The sequence below is a fragment of the Cydia pomonella genome, chromosome 9, assembly GCF_033807575.1.
Source record: "Cydia pomonella isolate Wapato2018A chromosome 9, ilCydPomo1, whole genome shotgun sequence".
NCBI classification, from domain to species: domain Eukaryota; kingdom Metazoa; phylum Arthropoda; class Insecta; order Lepidoptera; family Tortricidae; genus Cydia; species Cydia pomonella.
The window spans coordinates 20,619,513-20,641,524 of NC_084711.1; the positions used below are offsets into that span (position 1 = coordinate 20,619,513).

General features: G+C 43.1%; 1 protein-coding gene across 1 annotated transcript in view; it reads right to left on the bottom strand.

Moving 5' to 3' along the window:
• Nucleotides 1-22,012, bottom strand: part of LOC133521654 (mediator of RNA polymerase II transcription subunit 13) — a 136,803-nt gene that overhangs the window by 17,340 nt on the left and 97,451 nt on the right. Inside the window, exons 4-14 of the mRNA XM_061856741.1 lie at nt 20,796-20,879; nt 18,439-18,599; nt 17,368-17,501; nt 16,483-16,626; nt 12,211-12,296; nt 7,142-7,298; nt 6,353-6,463; nt 5,979-6,139; nt 3,085-3,235; nt 2,178-2,297; nt 516-743 (exon numbers count right to left, since the gene is read on the bottom strand). Of these exons, the coding sequence (XP_061712725.1) occupies nt 516-743; nt 2,178-2,297; nt 3,085-3,235; nt 5,979-6,139; nt 6,353-6,463; nt 7,142-7,298; nt 12,211-12,296; nt 16,483-16,626; nt 17,368-17,501; nt 18,439-18,599; nt 20,796-20,879 (1,537 nt within the window). The remainder of the gene's footprint in view (nt 1-515; nt 744-2,177; nt 2,298-3,084; nt 3,236-5,978; nt 6,140-6,352; nt 6,464-7,141; nt 7,299-12,210; nt 12,297-16,482; nt 16,627-17,367; nt 17,502-18,438; nt 18,600-20,795; nt 20,880-22,012) is intronic.

The following is a 22,012-nucleotide window of genomic DNA, read 5'->3' on the forward strand; positions in this document are numbered from 1 at the left end:
CTCACCTCAACAGGCTCATGAGGCCTGGCACGTCACGTTTAGTCACGTCATGAGGGGGCGTGGCGTGAGTTGTGGATGCGCGAGCAACGGTACTAGCTCCGTGGTGAACCCAGGTGATGGGACAGCGTGTGCCACCAATGAGGGAACATATGACAGCAGAACAGTAACTCACCTCAACAGGCTCATGAGGCCTGGCACGTCACGTTTAGTCACGTCACTAGCCACATGAGGGGGCGTGGCGTGAGGTGCTGATGCGCTACTAGCTCCAGGGTGAACCCAGGTGATGGGACAGCGTGTGTCACCAATGAGGGCACATATGACAGTAGAACAGTAACTCACCTCAACAGGCTCATGAGGCCTGGCACGTCACGTTTAGTCACGTCACTAGCCACATGAGGGGGCGTGGCGTGAGGTGCTGATGCGCGAGCAACGGTACTAGCTCCAGGGTGAACCCAGGTGATGGGACAGCGTGTGCCACCAACGAGGGAGCATATGACAGAAGAACAGTAACTCACCTCAATAGGCTCGTGAGGAGGCGTGGCGTGAGGCGTGAGGTGCGGGTGCGCGTGCGAGTGCGCATGCCGCAGCGGCTCCAACTCCAGGGTGAACCCCGGCGACGGCGCGGCGTGCGGCTCCAGCGAGGGCGGCGTGGGGAACATCTTGCTGAGCTCCTCGGCCCGCACCATGCGCCCGCGGGTCTCTTCGAACGACTTGTTCGAGTCCGGCGGCGTTTGTACTTGAAGCTGTGATAAATTGTATAATTAATAAGTGGATATGACGCGAGCGAACTCCGAAGAGGTGTGAGGCAGGATTTCGGGTTTCCTTTTTTTTTCTCCACTATAATTATTTCGTTTCAATTAAAATGGACGTAGAAGTTCAACATTTTTGAACTCTATTTTTTGATTTGTCTCGTTGTAAGCCTGCCGACTTCTTCGGAGCTTGCTCGCGTGTTAGACGTTGTGGAAACCTTATGCTGTCGCTTCTCATGTTGCTTCCTTGATTTTTGACACTGCATGTGTCATGAAAAATAATGTACACTGTTATGTAATGATGTATTATTTATTCAATTATAAATATTGCAAACTTTTGTATACATCATTAATTATCCCTTGAGCGCGTTTAAAACATGGGAAAAATAAAATTCATCAACTGATGTAATACTATTGGAAATGATTATTCGTTTGTCTGGTTACACAGCATTTAAAAAAAAGTCTACAAAACGCCCTAGGGATACTTTATGAGTATTTTCCAATTGTAGCCGAAAACATGATCGTGAATTATTTTAATTTTTATATTTTGTAGCTGAATTTAATAAAATTAGGCATGTTTTATACAATAACCCCCTTATTCATAAACGTGTACTAAAGTTACGATTGACGCTGATCATCGTTTGTCCCTTCCCATCATACCTGTTTGAATAAGTTGCTACGTTACCAATGTTATTTTGATATGTGACAGTTTCTTATATAGATTCTATGATAAACTAGCATTGCTTAATTTGCGTCTGGAACAGCGCCATCTATCAGGAAATTGGGACAACAAACTAAACGATACCAATACGTCGGAAAGGGACAAACGATGATCAGCGGCATCGTAACTTTAGTACACGTTTATGAATAAGGGGGTAAATGGCCAGTGGAGTGTCCAGTCACCTGTAAAGATAGTTGAATCCCCCTTCAACTAAGGTATCTGCGCCAAAAAATGTCCAGTTCTTAAGCTTACCTACTTAAAATGGGTTCAAATTCTGCCGCCATGTTCGCTAGTACCATAGACAAAATTGCAAGTTTATATCACGACATAAAAAAAATAACGATAGGCCTTTTTTAGCGCAGGCACCGTATGCAGCGGGCTCAACTATCTCTGCAGCTGACTTTACATGCGTAGTTGTTTTTAATCTTAATTCATACCAATTTTAGTGAACACAGAAAATACATATTTCATTTAATTTATTACTCAATTCAAAGGGATTATGGACAAAACAACATGTAATAGCCGTGAGGATCACGCGACATTTACAGCTTTAAAATATCAAATTCTTACTAATTGATCAAGCCTTTAACATCTCGATAGATGCTTTAAGCGAGAGACAAAATCTCTCATGGCTGTATAAGTGTAATTGGTGTAAACGTCGCGCAACCCTCGACCTTAAGGAGTAGTAAATAAGGGTGCACACTCACAAGTCTTACCGTCTCATCCCCGCTGGCCGCGTCGTCCGAGTTCTCGAAGATCTGGTCGAGGTCTTTCAGCGTGGGGCAGAGGCCGTCAGACGTGTACAGGTTCTTATACGCTGCGTCGTCCTGAGGAATACAATTAGAAAGTTTTAAATAAAACCTTATGATGGGGATTCCAAAGTGATGAATTTTGGAGGTTTTAGCCTGAGGGAGTTATAGGAATGAACGATGCAAGTTCTTTCAATGTGGGACAGAGGCCGTCAGAGGCCTTCTACGCTGCGTTATCCTGGAGGATGCAATTGGTCGTTTGATTTTATATTTGACTACCATTGTCATTAGAATCTTATGCCGAGGATTCAACAACTATTAGAGCACTGAAGTGAGCCGAATTCCATTTTGCAAATTTTAGCCTCGAAGGTCGATGAAAACATCGAACGAGGAAGCTCTAAAAAAATAGGAACCTTCCTAAAAATGATTTATTGATCCTACCAACTGCGCCACTAGCAATCTAATGGCGTCGTAAACTTCTGTGAAAACTAACAACAACTGTTGATAATCGTTACGTCGTTTCGTGTTCGTTAAAGAGACAAAATTTAACAGAAGTTTGCCGAGTTTAAAGAATAAAGGGGATCAGAGATCGAACCAATCTCAATTTAGCTTTACCAATTAGCATGGTATTCCACCTGTCCAATTTGCTTAATGACAGAGTGGGACGCAATGCAAATTGGACAAAGAAATTGGAATACCATCTTTAGCTGAGAAGGTTCGTGAAATAGTGACGGTTGATTTTTTCTGAAGTGTCTTAGTTAAGTTTTTTTAAATATTGGAATCCATCCATAGCCAAACTTCAACCGCACTGTGTAGAAAACATAACCAGCCCTATCCTAGGTGTAGATGTATAAGACAGTCTCACGTGGTCGTGCTTGACGTCCGCGTGGTCGGGCATGACGGCCATGCGCGTGTGGTCGTGGCCGGCGTACAGGTCGCCGCCGGTGTGGCCGAGCGCCAGTTCTTCTCGGAACGTGTTCTCGTCGCTCTTGAAGCGCTTCACTGGGTGCTCCAGCCTGGGGAAATATAAATCATGTCAAACATATTAGAGTTAAGTCGTACTCAAGGACCTTTAGCTCTTAGGTATATCTCTCGCGTCGTACGATGGTTCCTATGACCGTTCCATCAACTGTCTTTTGGTTGGTGCTAAACCAAAAAATTATAATACCTACATACCTATAAAAAAATTCAGTCGAATTGAGAACCTCCTCCTTTTTTTTAAGTGGGTTAAAAATTAACTGTCATCAAAGAGATTTTAGTATAGAGGCGTATTGCCAAAGTAAATTTTGTAGTCAGCTAAATTTACTGCCATCTTTCGACACAGGACTAAAACTCTGACTGAAGAATGACATATGGCTATTTGACACATGTTCTTTCACTGTTATGAGAGTGATATGTGTTATATATATATCAAACAGTGTCGCCATCTACTTGGGTATAGACCAAAGGTATATCGCATCTATTCGAGCATAATTTTTTCTTGATTTTTCCAGGCACGTTTTTTTCTTAGATTACATTTATCTTATACAGAGTTATACAGGGTGACCTTAGCTATTGGACAAACCCTGAAATCCCACGTAGGGTTACTTCTCAGGAATGCTCTAACGTTAATATTTTTTTAAATTAGAACAAAAGACAAAAAAAAACATTTTTCGAACGACAACAAAAAGAAACACACTGTGTTAATCTTTGGCATTGTTTTTGACAATTTGTTCGAAATATTTGATAATGATGACATTTTTCAAAAGTCAGAAGCTTATTAGTGTCATAAATAAAAAAGATAATCAAAAAGGTCGAAGAAGTTTCCATACTTATTCTTTGAGGATATTTCCTTAGGAGCTACGAACACATACAGGCTAAAAATGGTAATTTGTTAATTTCTTCGAAACCGCTACACCGGTTGTTATGATACTTTGTACACTGGTTCTAAATACCCTAATGCATATGTACATTTCGGCTTTGTCCAATGGCTAGGGACACACTGTATATCTTTGATGTCATATTAGGGACCATCATTCGACGCATCACACGAAAGATATAGTAAAAGTTACCACTTGAAAATAATTTCCATACAAAACTGTAGACGTTTTCGAGAATGGTAAAAATTGGCAAAATGGACATAACCTGCAGTAGAGTTGTGCCTTGTGCCATAGGAAGGAACATTCGCCGTTTAGTATCAGAAACGTTTTCACTCGAGAATGTTACCTTACAAAAATGAAAACTATCGACAACGTATAATCTAGAAACTATGGTTTTCAAGTAGTGTGGATTATCAGCATGTAAGACCACACTCTTATACTGCCAATCAAACTAAAAATAGCTATAAAATGTACTGCATGCAATGAAATTTTTTAAAATAATAACCATATAAAGTGCCTTTTAATAGTTTTAATATCTAGATGCTGTTGATTTCCTTGTAACCAAATGAAGAACACAACAAACTCAAACTAATGAAATGTTGATGCGCACATTGGTATCTTGATGTCGCGAGCCCTAGATTCACGTCAAGTTGTCTCAACTCCTGACGCGACCGTGGTGGATTCTCGCAAAAATGAACTCTAAATCAAAGCAGATAATTCTAAATGAAACGATAAATTTTCATAAAATAATTCAAGTGTCAAGAAACACTACAGTTTACCTGCCAGCCAAAGGTTAGCGGAGAACATGGAAAAATCTCAGACACATTAAATTAGTTTGCAAAAATTCAAAGTTCTTATTGAAAGTTGGTGAAATGACATGATCAAGAGGATGTTCTTGGATTTATGATTATCTTTCTAAGCCTTAAGTTATATGCTGAAGTAAATTATCTTATGTAATTAACACAATTTTGTGCTGAAAAAATGTTTTTTTTTTTTTGTGTAAGTTTATACACGAATTTTTTCGTTTAATTGACAACTCTCTGGTTTCTCTCTGGGTGGGCTTTTATCAGTGATATTATTATTACCTATCGTAGACAAATACTTATAATTCAACAGCATCACCTGCAGATTTCTATTTAAATTATTTACCTAACAATAAGTCTATTGTTTGCAAATCGATAGGGTTCAGACAGGTCCGCCTTCACTTTGTGACGGTCACTAATGTAAATGTAGCGTAACATAGCTCTATTACCTAAGACCTTACAAAAGCGCTAAAGGCCTGAGAGAGGAAGGAAGAGTTGTTCGGACTCACCAAGTGTGAATGGTGGTATAGTCTGAGTGAGTATGCTTGGTGCCAGGGACCGGTCCGGTATCCCCTTCGAGGGGTTTAGAAGGGATATATCGTAAGGCTTTGCTTAACAAAGCCGTTGCTAACTAAAATTGCGATGAAAGGTCATTTAGATTTTTAAGCGCTTCATAATACGGGTAAGCAGATACCCGTTCCTCCTGTTCCGTTCAAGCGCTAATCTCTTGAAGGGGTATCGATTATAAATTATTACGCTTATGCCATTTTCAACTTCATCTTCGCAAAAATAGAATAAAAAATTGCTTATTTATGTTTCAAATGAATGACTATGTCTAGCGCGTCGACAGGTGTTATATTTTTTTTAATTAGGAAGGACATACCCTTTTATTTTAGCGGTATCTCTGAAAGGGAAACCCCTTTCTAGAACTAAGTCAAATGAACGGGTAATTAATTCAAAGGGAAAGCCAATAGTTGGGGCTATTCCATAAACGACCAAGCCTTTTTTTTAAGGGTTCTTTCTCGGCAGGCCGCTTCAGCAGCTCCGGCGGCACCGGCGACGTATACCGTACTGTCGGTCGGACGTGATGGACTCACCAGGCGTGCACGGTGGTGTAGTCGTAGAGCATATGCAGCGAGTGCTCGTCCTCCAGCGGGTCCACGCGCGCCTCGCCGCGCGGCAGCACGGGCCGCTTCAGCAGCTCCGGCGGCACCGGCGACGCGTTGGCGGCGAGGGACGCGTCGCGAGGGGAGTCACCCTGGGAATCAGGTAAGGTTATGTCTAATTACACATTTCTCAAGTGTATGTTTTTTTTCTTCAAATTAGCAATTTATTGGAGACAGGATTTAGACATAGGGATAGATGCCTAGCTATACGGCTCCGTATAATTACGCGGTAAATCTAGGTCAGCTGTCAAATATTCGCTGATTTTATAATATGTAATTTTTAATGAATGCCTCGAGGCCGGTACCTGCGGGTAGAGCTTGGTGGGCGGCGGCGCGGAGGGCGGCGCGGGGGTGGGCGGCGCGTGCGTCTCCGGCGTCGGCGCCGGCGTGTGCAGCGTCGTCGGCGGCAGCGCGCTCTGTCGCAGAGGGAACCGATTACACAGACGGCAATAGTGGCTGGTCAAGCTCTTACGCTTCGGTCACGAAACAAGCTCCAAGCGTACGTATTCGAATTGCCAATCGCCATATGTTGATTAACCTCTCTTTTTTTCAAGTAGTTTCCTCGTACGCGGATCCAAAGGGTTAAAAAGCCCACGTACTGTGACAATTCCGCGCGAGTCTTACCACACTAGAAATCGCCAGAATTATGCTGAGATGAGACTATTTCCTAGCATTTTTTGTTGTGTTCGTGTTTAGGAATAAAGTACTTGTTATCTCACTCGAGAGAAAGTGGAAATGGGCAGGACACGTTGCCAGATATAGAGACGACAGATTGACCATACGAACAGTAAAGTGGTCTGGGCCGCAGGGCTCAAGAGGCAAAGGTCGACCACGTGGCAGATGGTCAAACGAATTAGTAGGAACAGCGGGTCCAAAATCGCTAGAGATAGCCCAAGATAGAGAGAATAAGTAGGTAGTATTGGCTTTCTATTGGAATACCTAGGGGGAGACTTACCCGAAAGGGGCCCACATATTTTTTAAGTTAAATTCTTTTATTTTAATTTCTATATTTGTCTTGTTATTTTTCTTTTTTTTTTTAAGTATGTGTGGAAGAAAAGAAAGCTCTTTATTACTTGTTATAAATGATATCTGACCTGGTGCGGCAGCGAAGTCTGCTGGGCCTGCGCGTGCGGGTGCGGGTGCGGCGAGTGCGGCGCGCCGGCCGAGGGCGGCGCCGAGCCGGCGGCCGCGGGGGAGCCGCCGCCGCACGAGCCGGGCGACGCCGCCGCGCCGCCGCACAGCCCGCCGCCTCTGCAACACACGTCACACGTGTCACCTCACGTGAGGCTAGGCGCGACCGACACGTGACAGAAATCCAAGGGGTTTCAATCGAAAGCATTTGTTTAACATGGACATCACGCGCACGCCCGGCTAGATCGATCATGTGATGAACAATGGATGCGAAATGTAGATCATATTATCTATATCTTCAAAAATTATACCATTTCAAATTATATCGCAAACACCGCGCTAGTTTAGACTTACTAACGTGGTCAAACAGCAGTTAGGCGTCCTGTCGACAGAGAGGTCGAAAAATCAAATTGAAGACTAAACCTAAATGTATTTCAATTAGAATGTAGCCGTACGACTACTTTCTAATATGAATCTTTTACATTTCGCTTCCACTAATTCTTTGACCCAAATCAATTACATGAAATGAATTCATGAACAAAATGCAATGAACGTCACAATGAAATTGAAAATGGTATGTCAATCGCAAACTTTATGAATTTCTTCCCGTGTAGATTTGGCATCGATATGAAAGGTAGATGTTATTATGCAATATTGAAGCAATATAATTGTGCACGTGTTTCAACTTTAATGTGTGAAGGGGAACGAAGCAACACCTCTAGTCTTGAATAGTATCGCACAGAGATCTTCATATTAATATAGGAAGAGGAATATTTAAACAGTTTGTGACAAATCACGAGAATATTGTCCCAAACATATCTTCCATGATAAACAAAGTATCTATTATATACTCTGGCACAGTGACCTTGTCAGAGAAAAGGAACAAATTTAAAAAATGTAGACACAAGAGTCAATTTTCTACTGACAAGTGGTGTGTTTCAGTATAGATACTTTTTATGTTTTACGTAAATAGTTCCAGCTGGTTACAAAAAAAATAACCTTTTAATTATCATCTTTTGTTACAAAACAAATATAACATTTCAGCAGTCTGTCGTTTATAAAAAAAATCTTGATGGATTGTAATATTCTGATACCTTAACAGACTATTGAAGCGAATATTTATTCAATAACAAAATATATGCGTTGCAGATCAAATCGATCTAGATAAAGCCACAAAACATGCAATTAATAACAATCATAAGCGAATATCATGCAGTATTTCTACAATGCAATAAAATAAAATATAATCTGTACAACCAAACGTGGCAGTAAAGCATATTTAAAAATATTATATTACTACAGAGTTTCAATTTTACTCATTAGTTATTACTAACTAAAACGGGACTAATCGCATAAAATTAAGTTTTAGATTTACCTCCGTCGTTTCGAGGACGGCGTTGTCCCCGTGGTCTCGGAGAAAACTGGCTAAAGTTAACATCAACATCATCTACCCGCGCGAGTCCCGAACTAACTGCACTTGGTCTTGTTTATCAACTTCAACGTTTTGCGCACTAGGTAATGTCACCGGGTCGCACACAACACTCACGATGTTCGTTTTTTCACATTTACTAATGACTGGGTTATATGTATTGAAATTGATATGTTTTTAGATTTCAATGGATTTCAAAGGATTTAAGTCCCGTTTTAGTAAATAGTAATGAGTAGAAATCGTGAATGTTTAAATCAGTGTTTTGGATTTTACTGGCTAGATTTCTGTATTGCATAAACACTTCCTCTGTCTTGCATTGCTTCTTCTTTGTAAAGGGTTGGTAGTTGACAAAATATGATTTATAGACTACCACCACGTTTGGTTTTCAATTTGAATATGAACATGCGAAATGAAAGCTGCGTTGAATAATATGTGGCTTGTTATTCCTTGTCATAAGCTCCGCATTGTTTCAAATGTTTTTGTCGTGAGTCCACAATCCACATTAACGTATGAGGTGTGATTGAATTGATTTTGTGCAATATTAGGTATTCTATCATTTTCGCAGGTGACCCATTTTAGTAAGGACAAGTACCGATAGAAATATTATCTAGATTCTTTTTTCGATAAGCCGAAATCTTATTGTTGTGAAATATCTAAAAATAATAGTTCTATAGTGTGTCTTCTTAGGAGATTCATGTCTGATTAAAAACTTGTTATAATTGAGGCGTCGCCTTGCGACTGAGGTTTACAAGATGTGTGTTTGCGCATACATTAAATAATTTCGTTTGGTATATTGAATTCAGTCGGTCCATTAGGCACGGGGTCAAGTTATCGGCTGCAAAAAGAGAGACGCTCAGAGAAATCGTTCGGAGTAATTATAGCAGGAGTTACCATGAGGTTTTAACAGACAGGAGAAACGTTTGAATGCAATATGAGATCGAAGATATCATCTTAAATTAGTTTGACATGAAAGGGTTTCTATGAACAAATGAAGGAAGTTTGAATGATAAGTGTTATATTCCCGTGCACATGATTAAGGTTGGTCGTCGCAAGATAACGCCTCGGTGTGGTCCCGGTGTGTGGTACTCACGGCTGGCGGTCGGGGCGGGCGCGGGCGGGCGGCGCGCGGCGGTGGAAGGGCGCGGCGCGCGGCGCGCGGCGGCGCCGCCACCTGCACCACACAACGCTAGCAGCCGCGCTACTCCAGCCCTACCTCACCGGCCGGCGCCAGCCCCTACACCGCGAGACCGGCCCCGGCACCCTAATGTGACCGCCTGACCGCCGCCCGTTACGGTGTACCGGCCGCCGTATTCTTTCCCAAATATCGACAGTGTGTGCCGCATCACTCACCCCGCTATGGTTTACATCGAAAGCATTGCCTCATTTTGAACCCCCGGTGTATTTACAGCCGACCGAGCAGAAGCTTGCTTACCCGAGCACGCGCCGATAAATAAGATCCTATTTTAATTTTAAACTAATTACTAGTAAAAAAAAAAACATCCCTTTATGTATTATTGAAATGTAACAAATAATATTATATACAATTGTGACATGATAGAGAGCTTTTCAATCGAGTAACGTGTTAAGACAACGAAGCATGCTGAGTTGCCTAAGTAAGGTACGATATTGAAAAGCCTTGTTATATCACTATTATATACAATAATTTTTCTACAAGTCATCTAAAATAATACTTTTTTACTATAAACCCATATACATAATTAATTAAAATTATTAAATATCTTAGTACACAAAAATCTAGTACAAAAGACGTAAACACGCGACTCCACACCCCGCGCCCGTTTAGTCTTTTCTATAGAAGCGCGGCGGCACGTGATTGGTGTTTTTTTTTATAGTTGACGCAGCGTATCAAAATGAATCTTTTAATTGAATTGGCAGTCCATACATGAAAAGTACGCAATTATAGTTTGGTATAAGAAATCTTAATTAAAAAACGTTTTTTTTTCGATAAGTATTTACTTAAGCAATAATTTTTATGTAAAACTAATTTTAATTTGAAAGTACATTGCTTCCTGTTAACTTCATATTCGATATTGCAGTTTACGACGATCTGTCATTTAAATCAGCAGATTTATTTAAAGCCAATAAAAATAGATACGGCGTATATCAAGGCGAAGCGGCGGCCCTCTACAATAATATTACTACAATAAACATACATCGAATTTGTAAAATAATTCCACCAAAAATATATATTGACGATTTACTTTTATTTGGATAACTTTTGCATTTCAGTAAATCAGCTATGCATTGTCAATTGTACAAATCCGAAGTATGATAATAGACTATAATAGTACTATAGGACGAAGTATAATAATATAAAACATTCACATACATAACATCTACCTAAATATCTACACGCTACACCTTGTATAAACAGCTCCATTGCGTGTCGTCGCTCACGGACGATTTCAACCGTATTTTGTTACATTTAAGGTTTATTTTCGACCGTAAACGACTGAGCTTTTCATTCAAATGCATTTCAATAAAAACGATAAATAGATACGTGGTAATTTTCATATAAATACGAACGTATAAAAATGCATAACACACAAAATTCATAGAGCTACAACTATTTACTGCTCTTATCTACTGATTTATTATATCAAATATATAATTAGAATATATGCGCAACCAAAACCAACGTTATCTCGTTATAAATTTTAGTAAATCAGTATTTTCTCAATGTATGTATATTGTTTCGAGTTAGCAAATGACAAAGAATAGTTTGGAACGATATTGAGCCGTTTTCTAGCACAGTACACATACTTTATGCTTTTTAAAAGCTTATACATGTGTACATAATTTAAGTTTTAAAGGCCGACCAGAAATAAATGATCAGTATAGTTATAACTATTTATTGTAATATGGTGGTGATAATCTTAACTAAATTTTTTTACTAAATTAAACTTGTCTAAAACAATAAAAATTTAAAAATTATAATTTGAACATTTGAACAATATAAACTTGAACATATAAAAAAAATCAAAAGTTAGTCACAGGGCGAGATTCGAACCCGTAACACTCGTTTAGCAGTCCGCGTCTTAACCCGCTGGACCAGACGGACAGTGACCGGCGACACGAAATTAGCGACCATATTCTGCGTCGAAGGAAAAACGCATGAAAACTCGAAAACACGCGTTTTCCCAAACATAAGACTAATTAATGTATAGGGTGACAGTTCAGTTGAGTATGAAGATTTTAGTTCCAATGAAATTCCGCAATATGGCGCGTGATCATATATTACTGGTCAGGCTTTATTCATTTTACAGTGCTTTAAGTCGTATAGTTTTGTTGCGCATATATCCAAAGATAACAATATACACGCAAATGCAAAGGACATATAGATATCCGTCACTTCTGCGTTGCATCAAACTATCTGCAAACATTGCATTAAGGGAAAACCAAACATGTAAAAAGCGTATTAAGGTCGATTATTCCTTACTCAACGTATGCAGTGAGTTCGAAGTTTAAAGTAGTTAATAATCGTTGACAGAATTAACTGATCATTCGTAGGCCTTATTCGAAAGACGTAAGGTCTATCAATGATCAGTTGTTTTTTGTTAGTATGTAAGAAGGGGAACTTACTTGGCGCAGGTACAGGAGGTTTTTCGGGTGGGATCGACGAAGTCTTCGCCTTTGTCGCCGGAGTCGGCGTAGCACACCTCCGCCGGCTGCAAGGGTTAAAGGAAATGTTATTCTAAAGTGTTGGCAGTAAAAATCAAATTGGTATAACATAACTAGGTAGAATAAAGATTTATGAAAAATATATAAGCTACTTATTCCGTAATTTAAATCGACTAAGATTTTGTTAGAAGTAAATTAGATGACATTTCAATATCTGTATAAAATGTCAGTTGTGCCTTTCTGTTTATACTTCTTAGATATTATGGGAAGTGTACTCAAACGTATCAATGACTGGAAAGATATGTTTGTTTCCTACTTCCAGTAGAAAAGTGTACATATTATAATACAATCGAATATAAAGAGGATATTATTATTAGCTTAAGAACCAGAGTACCTAAAGCTAAACTTAGGGGTAAGGGTAAAATATTTTTTAAGGGTTTTGTAGCCGCCGTGCAGATCAGGATATAGACGACTCAAATAAAACTTCGATTGATAATAAAGTGAAGTATAATCTTCCAAAAGGTACTGGTTTAGAAGGGTTCTTGCCAAAACGGTTAAATGTAGAAAGTGGGTGTTGATAGTATGGAGGATGATGAAAGAGTATAACTTTATTTTTATTTTTTTTTGGGTACGAGTAGAAGGCATTATTATAAGTAAAATTTGTATGCGACAATGTTTTACAATGGTTTTATAATTATTATGATTTATGATCTTAAGTGTTTCTTTATTGGAAATCACTTTTGAAAAATAAGTCAAAGGAAATATGTAAGAATTATATAGCATATATAATTCATGAACATTGTTTTGGTTTCATAAGAAATAGTTACCATTCTTTTTATCGTTTTTCATTAAAAACAAATTTAATGCTCAATAAAAACTAGTTATAGCATGCGAGCATGAACCGCATAGGTGTTAAATGTAGTATATTTTGCGGTCCATTTTGCGGTTTATGTATTAATATGATACGAGTAGGTTACAGCGGACGACGGAAGCACATTTATTTTTACAAGCTTTTATTTACTTTCACCTGACCATTGTCTGTTTGTAATCAAATCTTGCAAGTTAAATTTGATCCACTTCCCGGTTTCCGATTGAGCTGAAAATTTGCATACATATGTAAGTCGGGTGACAATGCAATATTATGGTACCATCGGGCTGATCTGATGATGGAAACAAGAGGTGGACATAGCAACTCTGTGATAAAACAACGCAACCTAATTGTGTTTGGGGGTTTTAGAATTTGCTTAGTTGCCAGAAAAGTACAGTCAGCGATAAAAGCTTGTACCAAAAATGAAATTTTTGGCAAAATCTTATTAAGTGAGTAAATTTAAAACTTTACTTTTGAAGTTAAAGCGGCCGCTAGGCGTGGGTGCAGGTTCTTGGGCGTCTGCACGCGGGTCACGCGGGTGCCATTGCAGGTAAAATTCGTCGCACGCGTCCGCGCCAGTTAGATATGCTTACATTTTTCGCCTTATTACAAAGGTGTTAGGTGCAAAAGTGAGTATATTTTTGACGTCGACTATACATAAAGGCTAATAATCTAAATTGTGGTGCAGGGTGATCGCCACAATGCATGAACGACGACGGATTTGTCATTGTGAAATTTATAGTGTATAGTATATACCGGGATTCAAATAAAATATGAAATATAGTCACTACATAACATTGTAGTAAGTGTAGTGTGCGGCAGTGTAGTGTACTGTGCAATGAGCGTGGAGGCCTAGGTAATATGGTAACCGTTGATAGAAAACATCAATCGAAATTGAAATAATGATGGGAATAGTCACGTGACTTTTTGTAGCATTTGTCATATCGATTTTTTTTTTCGTTTGGCATTTGTCGATGTACGATTGTCAAGTTGGCTTGGCTCCCAGGTGCGGCTCGGGTGTGGCGAGCGCGGCGAGGGCTCCATGTCGGTCACCAGTAAGTAGGGTAGAGGGTACATGCTGCATATGTACTGTGTCAGGTGTGACTCGTGCCCGGTGACTGTTCTGTGTACCCGGCGAGGATTTGGGAGGCGGCGGCTCCATGCCCGTCACCAGCACGTACGGCAGCGGGTAGCGCATGTATAGTGTAGTGTAGTGTACTGTACCAGGTGCGGGCGGGGCGTGGTGAGCGCGGCGGCGGCCGTGGCGGCGAGCGGCGCGGCCGAGGGCGGCGGCGCGGGCGGCGGCTCCATGCCCGTCACCAGCACGTACGGCAGCGGGTAGCGCATGTATAGTGTAGTGTAGTGTAGTGTACTGTACCAGGTGCGGGCGGGGCGTGGTGAGCGCGGCGGCGGCCGTGGCGGCGAGCGGCGCGGCCGAGGGCGGCGGCGCGGGCGGCGGCTCCATGCCCGTCACCAGCACGTACGGCAGCGGGTAGCGCATGTATAGTGTAGTGTAGTGTACTGTACCAGGTGCGGGCGGGGCGTGGTGAGCGCGGCGGCGGCCGTGGCGGCGAGCGGCGCGGCCGAGGGCGGCGGCGCGGGCGGCGGCTCCATGCCCGTCACCAGCACGTACGGCAGCGGGTAGCGCATGTATAGTGTAGTGTAGTGTAGTGTACTGTACCAGGTGCGGGCGGGGCGTGGTGAGCGCGGCGGCGGCCGTGGCGGCGAGCGGCGCGGCCGAGGGCGGCGGCGCGGGCGGCGGCTCCATGCCCGTCACCAGCACGTACGGCAGCGGGTAGCGCATGTATAGTGTAGTGTAGTGTAGTGTACTGTACCAGGTGCGGGCGGGGCGTGGTGAGCGCGGCGGCGGCCGTGGCGGCGAGCGGCGCGGCCGAGGGCGGCGGCGCGGGCGGCGGCTCCATGCCCGTCACCAGCACGTACGGCAGCGGGTAGCGCATGTATAGTGTAGTGTAGTGTACTGTACCAGGTGCGGGCGGGGCGTGGTGAGCGCGGCGGCGGCCGTGGCGGCGAGCGGCGCGGCCGAGGGCGGCGGCGCGGGCGGCGGCTCCATGCCCGTCACCAGCACGTACGGCAGCGGGTAGCGCATGTATAGTGTAGTGTAGTGTAGTGTACTGTACCAGGTGCGGGCGGGGCGTGGTGAGCGCGGCGGCGGCCGTGGCGGCGAGCGGCGCGGCCGAGGGCGGCGGCGCGGGCGGCGGCTCCATGCCCGTCACCAGCACGTACGGCAGCGGGTAGCGCATGTATAGTGTAGTGTAGTGTAGTGTACTGTACCAGGTGCGGGCGGGGCGTGGTGAGCGCGGCGGCGGCCGTGGCGGCGAGCGGCGCGGCCGAGGGCGGCGGCGCGGGCGGCGGCTCCATGCCCGTCACCAGCACGTACGGCAGCGGGTAGCGCATGTATAGTGTAGTGTAGTGTAGTGTACTGTACCAGGTGCGGGCGGGGCGTGGTGAGCGCGGCGGCGGCCGTGGCGGCGAGCGGCGCGGCCGAGGGCGGCGGCGCGGGCGGCGGCTCCATGCCCGTCACCAGCACGTACGGCAGCGGGTAGCGCATGTATAGTGTAGTGTAGTGTAGTGTACTGTACCAGGTGCGGGCGGGGCGTGGTGAGCGCGGCGGCGGCCGTGGCGGCGAGCGGCGCGGCCGAGGGCGGCGGCGCGGGCGGCGGCTCCATGCCCGTCACCAGCACGTACGGCAGCGGGTAGCGCATGTATAGTGTAGTGTAGTGTAGTGTACTGTACCAGGTGCGGGCGGGGCGTGGTGAGCGCGGCGGCGGCCGTGGCGGCGAGCGGCGCGGCCGAGGGCGGCGGCGCGGGCGGCGGCTCCATGCCCGTCACCAGCACGTACGGCAGCGGGTAGCGCATGTATAGTGTAGTGTAGTGTACTGTACCAGGTGCGGGCGGGGCGTGGTGAGCGCGGCGGCGGCCGTGGCGGCGAGCGGCGCGGCCGAGGGCGGCGGCGCGGGCGGCGGCTCCATGCCCGTCACCAGCACGTACGGCAGCGGGTAGCGCATGTATAGTGTAGTGTAGTGTAGTGTACTGTACCAGGTGCGGGCGGGGCGTGGTGAGCGCGGCGGCGGCCGTGGCGGCGAGCGGCGCGGCCGAGGGCGGCGGCGCGGGCGGCGGCTCCATGCCCGTCACCAGCACGTACGGCAGCGGGTAGCGCATGTATAGTGTAGTGTAGTGTAGTGTACTGTACCAGGTGCGGGCGGGGCGTGGTGAGCGCGGCGGCGGCCGTGGCGGCGAGCGGCGCGGCCGAGGGCGGCGGCGCGGGCGGCGGCTCCATGCCCGTCACCAGCACGTACGGCAGCGGGTAGCGCATGTATAGTGTAGTGTAGTGTAGTGTACTGTACCAGGTGCGGGCGGGGCGTGGTGAGCGCGGCGGCGGCCGTGGCGGCGAGCGGCGCGGCCGAGGGCGGCGGCGCGGGCGGCGGCTCCATGCCCGTCACCAGCACGTACGGCAGCGGGTAGCGCATGCGCACGCCGCCGCATACCACCTGCAAGGAAAAGTGCACTCTATTACTTGGATGATACGGTTGATAATATAACAAAGTACTTAAACACATTAATAACTCAGCAGGTACTCTCGAAATGCCGTTTCGTAGAGAACTGCACCTGTCATCTTTGTTGTTTGGAGCTTTTAAAACCTTAGAGCCAGAGTATCTGTTCGATAAGTTAACATGGCGCGCAAGCAGGTCGAGCATGTATGGCATCAGATCGGTTTGTAACGAATTGGTATTACCACGTCAACGTACTGCTGCATTTCGAGGTAGCTTCAAATATACAGCAACGAAATGCTGGAATAATAAACCTCCACCCCTCAGAAACTTAACTACAATAAGTAGTTTTAAATTGCGGATTAAACAACATCTAGCAATACAAATCACGCTACCTCCTAGTACTAGAATCACGCCGTCATATTTATAATGATTGATGACACCACAACAATTGATGTGCGCCACGACACCAAGATCTCAACAATAAGCCTAACGCATTCGAATTTCTAAATTATATCGCACCTTGTCGCACATTAAGTAAGTGACTTTAACTGATCAATTTTAAAATTAATATTACTTAGGATACATTTAAATTTTAATGTAAATACGGAAAGTATAACAACTTACAGTACTTCAAATTAACCCTTAAATCAGAACCATTACAACTACTGAGTCCCAAGAATTGAGATAACTTTTAGTGTCGAAATAATGAATAAGCATAATAAAAAAGTGATCATGTACCTCAACGGCACCGCAGCCTTGCTCCAAAGGGTAGAGTTGCCGCCACGCGTCCAGTAGTCGCGCGGTCGGCGCGTCGGAGTCGCTCCAGTCGCGCCCGGTGACTGTGCCTTCCAGGCCGAAGGGCGCCAGGATCACTGCAACATAATAACATAGAGGAAACACCAACAATATCTATATTCTGATTCAGACTTCCACGGTTTTTACACATTATTTAAAAAAATCAGTATCTTTTATCTCATCCACATGGAATCCAGTCATTAGTGTAAGCGGAAACGAATATAGACAGTCGAAAAATCGAAAGTGTTGTGTCGACAGAGTAACATTCAAGTTGATAAACAAGACCAAGTACAGGTACTTAGAAACTCGCGCGGCTAAAAGATGTTGATGTCTACTTTAGCCAGTATTCTCTGAGACCACGGGGACAACGCCATCCTCAAAACGTCGGATGTAAATCTAAAACTTAATAAGCGATTAAATGTTCCACTCGAGGCCAGGTAGCTTGTCCCCCGATGCCAATGGTCTGGGGCTGGAAGCAGTATAGGGAGCGTGCATGAACTGTAGGAGGCAGCACAGGAGCCGTCAGATTTGGCGCGAGGCGTAAATGTGATGTTTATTGTACCGATGTAGCCCACAAGATGGCAGAACCTACTATGGACAAGAAAACACGTGACATGTAAATTTACATGTTTATGGTTCCGATTCAGGCCACAAGATGGCAGACCCTCCAACGCGCACGGTCCCTATTGTCAACCTTGGAGGAAGAACAATGATATCGGCTTTCCGACCGTTGAGATACCACTGACCGGCCGGGAGCAGTATTGTCTCTAAATTCTCACCATTGTTATTAGCCTTTCCCCGGCCGTTCAGCTTGGCGAGCCGCTTGGCAGTGAGTGTGCCTACGGAAGGGCGATGCCGCACGTCCACGGATGTCAATAGCTAGGAGCTAAGTGCGGTATTGTCTCAATATACTCACTATTGTGGAACGCCAACGTTCCTCTTAAAGCTATTCAGGCTATTGTCGATCGATGCCAATGTGTCGGGGCTGGGAGCAGTAATGTGTCAAGTTCTCACCCTTGTTATCGGCATCAGCGCTCCTTTCCCGACCGTTCAGCTTGGCGAGCCGCTTGGCGGTGAGCGTGCGCACGGGAGGGTGTTGCCGCACGTCCACGGACGCGCACACCGTGCTCTCGCCGTGGAGGAAGAACGCGAAGGAGAACGAGAGGTGCCAGGGGCTAGAAATTAAATTTTATACATTTGTTTAGAAGCACGGTAGATAGATACGACTCAATAAAACATAGTAAAAAGGGATCTCTTTCAGTCAACCTTTGACGCGTAACGTTAAAACTTGGCCGGAACTTGGCGTGGTGTAACAACGATGTATATTAGAAAAAAAAGTTTATTTTAGTGAAAAGGAAAATAAACATATCAATAAAATTACCGCATCAGTCATTTAATTGAATTGTTGTCTTGTATATTCATATTGTAAGTTCCCATGTGTTTCTAATGCATATAACGACAATTTATTTTACTCTTAACACTTCGTATTAACTAATCATTTTAACGCTAAATAAATACAAATCGACTACTTGATTTGGTCCGGCAGGCAGGAGTAATGTTATGAAACCTTGTTTGCAAATATTATCGATAAAATGCTCCACCGATAACAACAATAACAGCGATTCGCGACCGAACTAAACATATGTTTATTAGATAAGGATAAGGAACGTGCAAATGCAGAATTATGGCCCGTTTCGTTCAATATATGCGAAGAAACAGAACCAACTTTATATTGTCTGGGTCGTTAAGTACAAAATAACTTTTTTTGCATTCATTTTAATGCAGATTAATTAATCTAAGGCCAGACCCGTTGAACGCTGCGCTCGTAATTTTGCATAGTAAAATCAGCGAAAGGCTTAAATCTCCTTAACCTTTTGAACGCCACGCCTATCGTACGCGGCGCGTAATCGTGAACCTTGTCGGTACGCATGAAGGTTGATATTGGGCTGTAGCTGCGCGCGTCATATGACGTCTTTAGCGGTCAAAGGTTAAACAGAGTTTTAACTAGGCTTTAAAAATAATGAGAGTTAATAACAGTTTTAATTCTATTCGATATTTCACATTGCAAGTGTGCACACACAAAGTCGCTGTTAAATTTCAAAATGTATTTAACTATCAGTCAAATAACATGAGTCAGTCGCTTCATAAACATAATGCAATTGTTCAGCAATGTATCATTATCATTACTATTTATGGAACTTAGCTCAAGCCATGAACTTGGTTGATTCGTCTATGACAAAACTAAATAATAAATAAGTTGGCTTCAACTCTGTATCAGAGAGCCAAAATTATCATACATTTAGATTGACGAGTATAAGCCTATCAAATGTATGCTACTATCAAATGACCATTGAGTGACGATATTTTTATTAATCTGATACAAAAATGTTTGAGGGGGAACGAAGTCATGCCCTGATATCTTGACGGGCACGACACAGAGATCCTCGTTTCGATATAGGAAGTGAAGCCAGCGTTGCCGCCGCTTGCAATTTGAGAACAGCCATAAAAAACTGTGTCAAAATGTACTTCCATCCGTGAAGGTGTTGAACGAATGACGTTTCAATTTGGAGCATTCCACGGAATTGTCTACCGTATGTCTCCTTTAAAACTGAATTTGCCGTAAATTGAAATGGAGTTAGAATATAATCAGATAAATATTTATTGACTTATGACCCAGAAAAACGTGACGTGAGACGACAAAAGGTGCGATTTTAAGTGGGCCAGGCCTGTGGAATGCTTCACTTGAAATATATTGCATGCTATGGTTTTATGTTGCCATGTTATCATGGTCACACAGAAAACGACAATAACAGACCTCAATTATAGGGAGTATTACTATAACTTTTGACGACCGGTTTGGCCTAGTGGGTAGTGACCCTGCCTATGAAGCCGATGGTCGGGGTTCAAATCCTGGTAAGGGCATTTATTCGTGCGATGAGCATGGATATTTGATCCCGAGTCATGGGTGTCATGTATTTAAGTATTTATAAATATTTATATATTATATATCTCGTTGTCTAAGTAATCTCAACACAAGCCTTATTGAGCTTAGTCAATTTGTGTAATAATGTCCTATAATATAAAAAAATATATAAAAAAATTACTGCATTAAATTAATTCTGCCGACAGAATGCAGCACTAGAACAAACCCTAAACTATAGATCAAATTATATATACTATTTATTACAGTTTTTTGAAAAGTTTTCACAGATTATTTGTTATGAATAAATATGACAAGGTCTGTTTGCTGTTTGTGCTAGTGGCGCCCCCTACGCACAGTTTCACGTAATATTCCCTATAATTTAGTGGAAGCTTATTGGATGTTATGTTTATGTGTTACAATTCGTAGGAAATACGAATATTAACAATACCTTTTCCCAACATCCTCTTCGTCTCCGTCGTACGGTTGTACGAACCACTTGCCCAGCCTCACGAAGTCTCGGGATAGAAGACATCTGAAAAGTAAAAATGTATAATTTAAAAACGAATCTAAATATTAAAACAAAATTTATCTGAAAATTTACCATGAATAAAGGCAGAAACGCTGGATTCACACCTACATATAACCGCACTACTGACAACAACACAGTTCAGCTATCATATTGGTTTGGCACGCTTAAACCACGTTCGCAGGGAGCCCCTTAGAATATTTGTGATTTGAAGTTTTTAGTTTATGATCATTTCATTTAATGGAGTATTTTTAAGGAATTAGCGGTGTTTTATTTTAAAAGTACTTAACAAATATGTGTTTTTCCCCAAAAGTAGGTATACGCTCAAGTGATAGACTAGCTAGCTATACTTACACCCTATGCCTTTCTCTGTTTCTGGTTTATGTATGTATAAAAGTTGACCTTTTGCTATAGTAAACACTATAAATATTTCAGAGAATTATGCTAATGTTGTGTACCGCACCGCACTTCGAGGTTAGCTCAGTTTCCTTGATCTTGACTTTGCACCAGTTATAAAATAGAAACAAGTACTAATCTAACATGAACTAGTTTAGATAAGTTATAATACATTTAATATTTTTAAACTTAAGCTATTCTCCTAATAGATTCTTAGGGAACTATAGATAAATTAAATAGTTTTGAGTAGATATTCATTGTGAGCCGTTTTCGTTTCTCATACTTCATAGTAGTGACTGTACACGTCTAAAAATATCGATACGGACAAACTGCCAAAAATATGTATACCCTATCTTAATATATATGGGCAATAAGGTCGTGTATACATACTTTTAGCACTTCATCCGTTTCGATATTTTTAGACGTGAATGTACGAAATCATTTTGACGTTTCATAAAGAGTAGTTGATTTGGCTGGTACACTATTCTGGTCAGTTCTTTAGGGGTTAGCCGCATTCGAGGGAAGCCAGTGCTGTCAAACTGCAATTCGACAGACGTTCAGGTTCAGACGTACTCTCAAGAGTAACAATAGTTGAAACCATACCAGCCAATCTTCTACTTTTATGTCTACCAGTCATTATAAAAGTGAATGATCGACTGATCATTACAATAATTGACTTACACACGCAAATCTCATTGCACGGTGTTACAACGTGCAGTCGATTGCGTGAGCAGATGAATTTT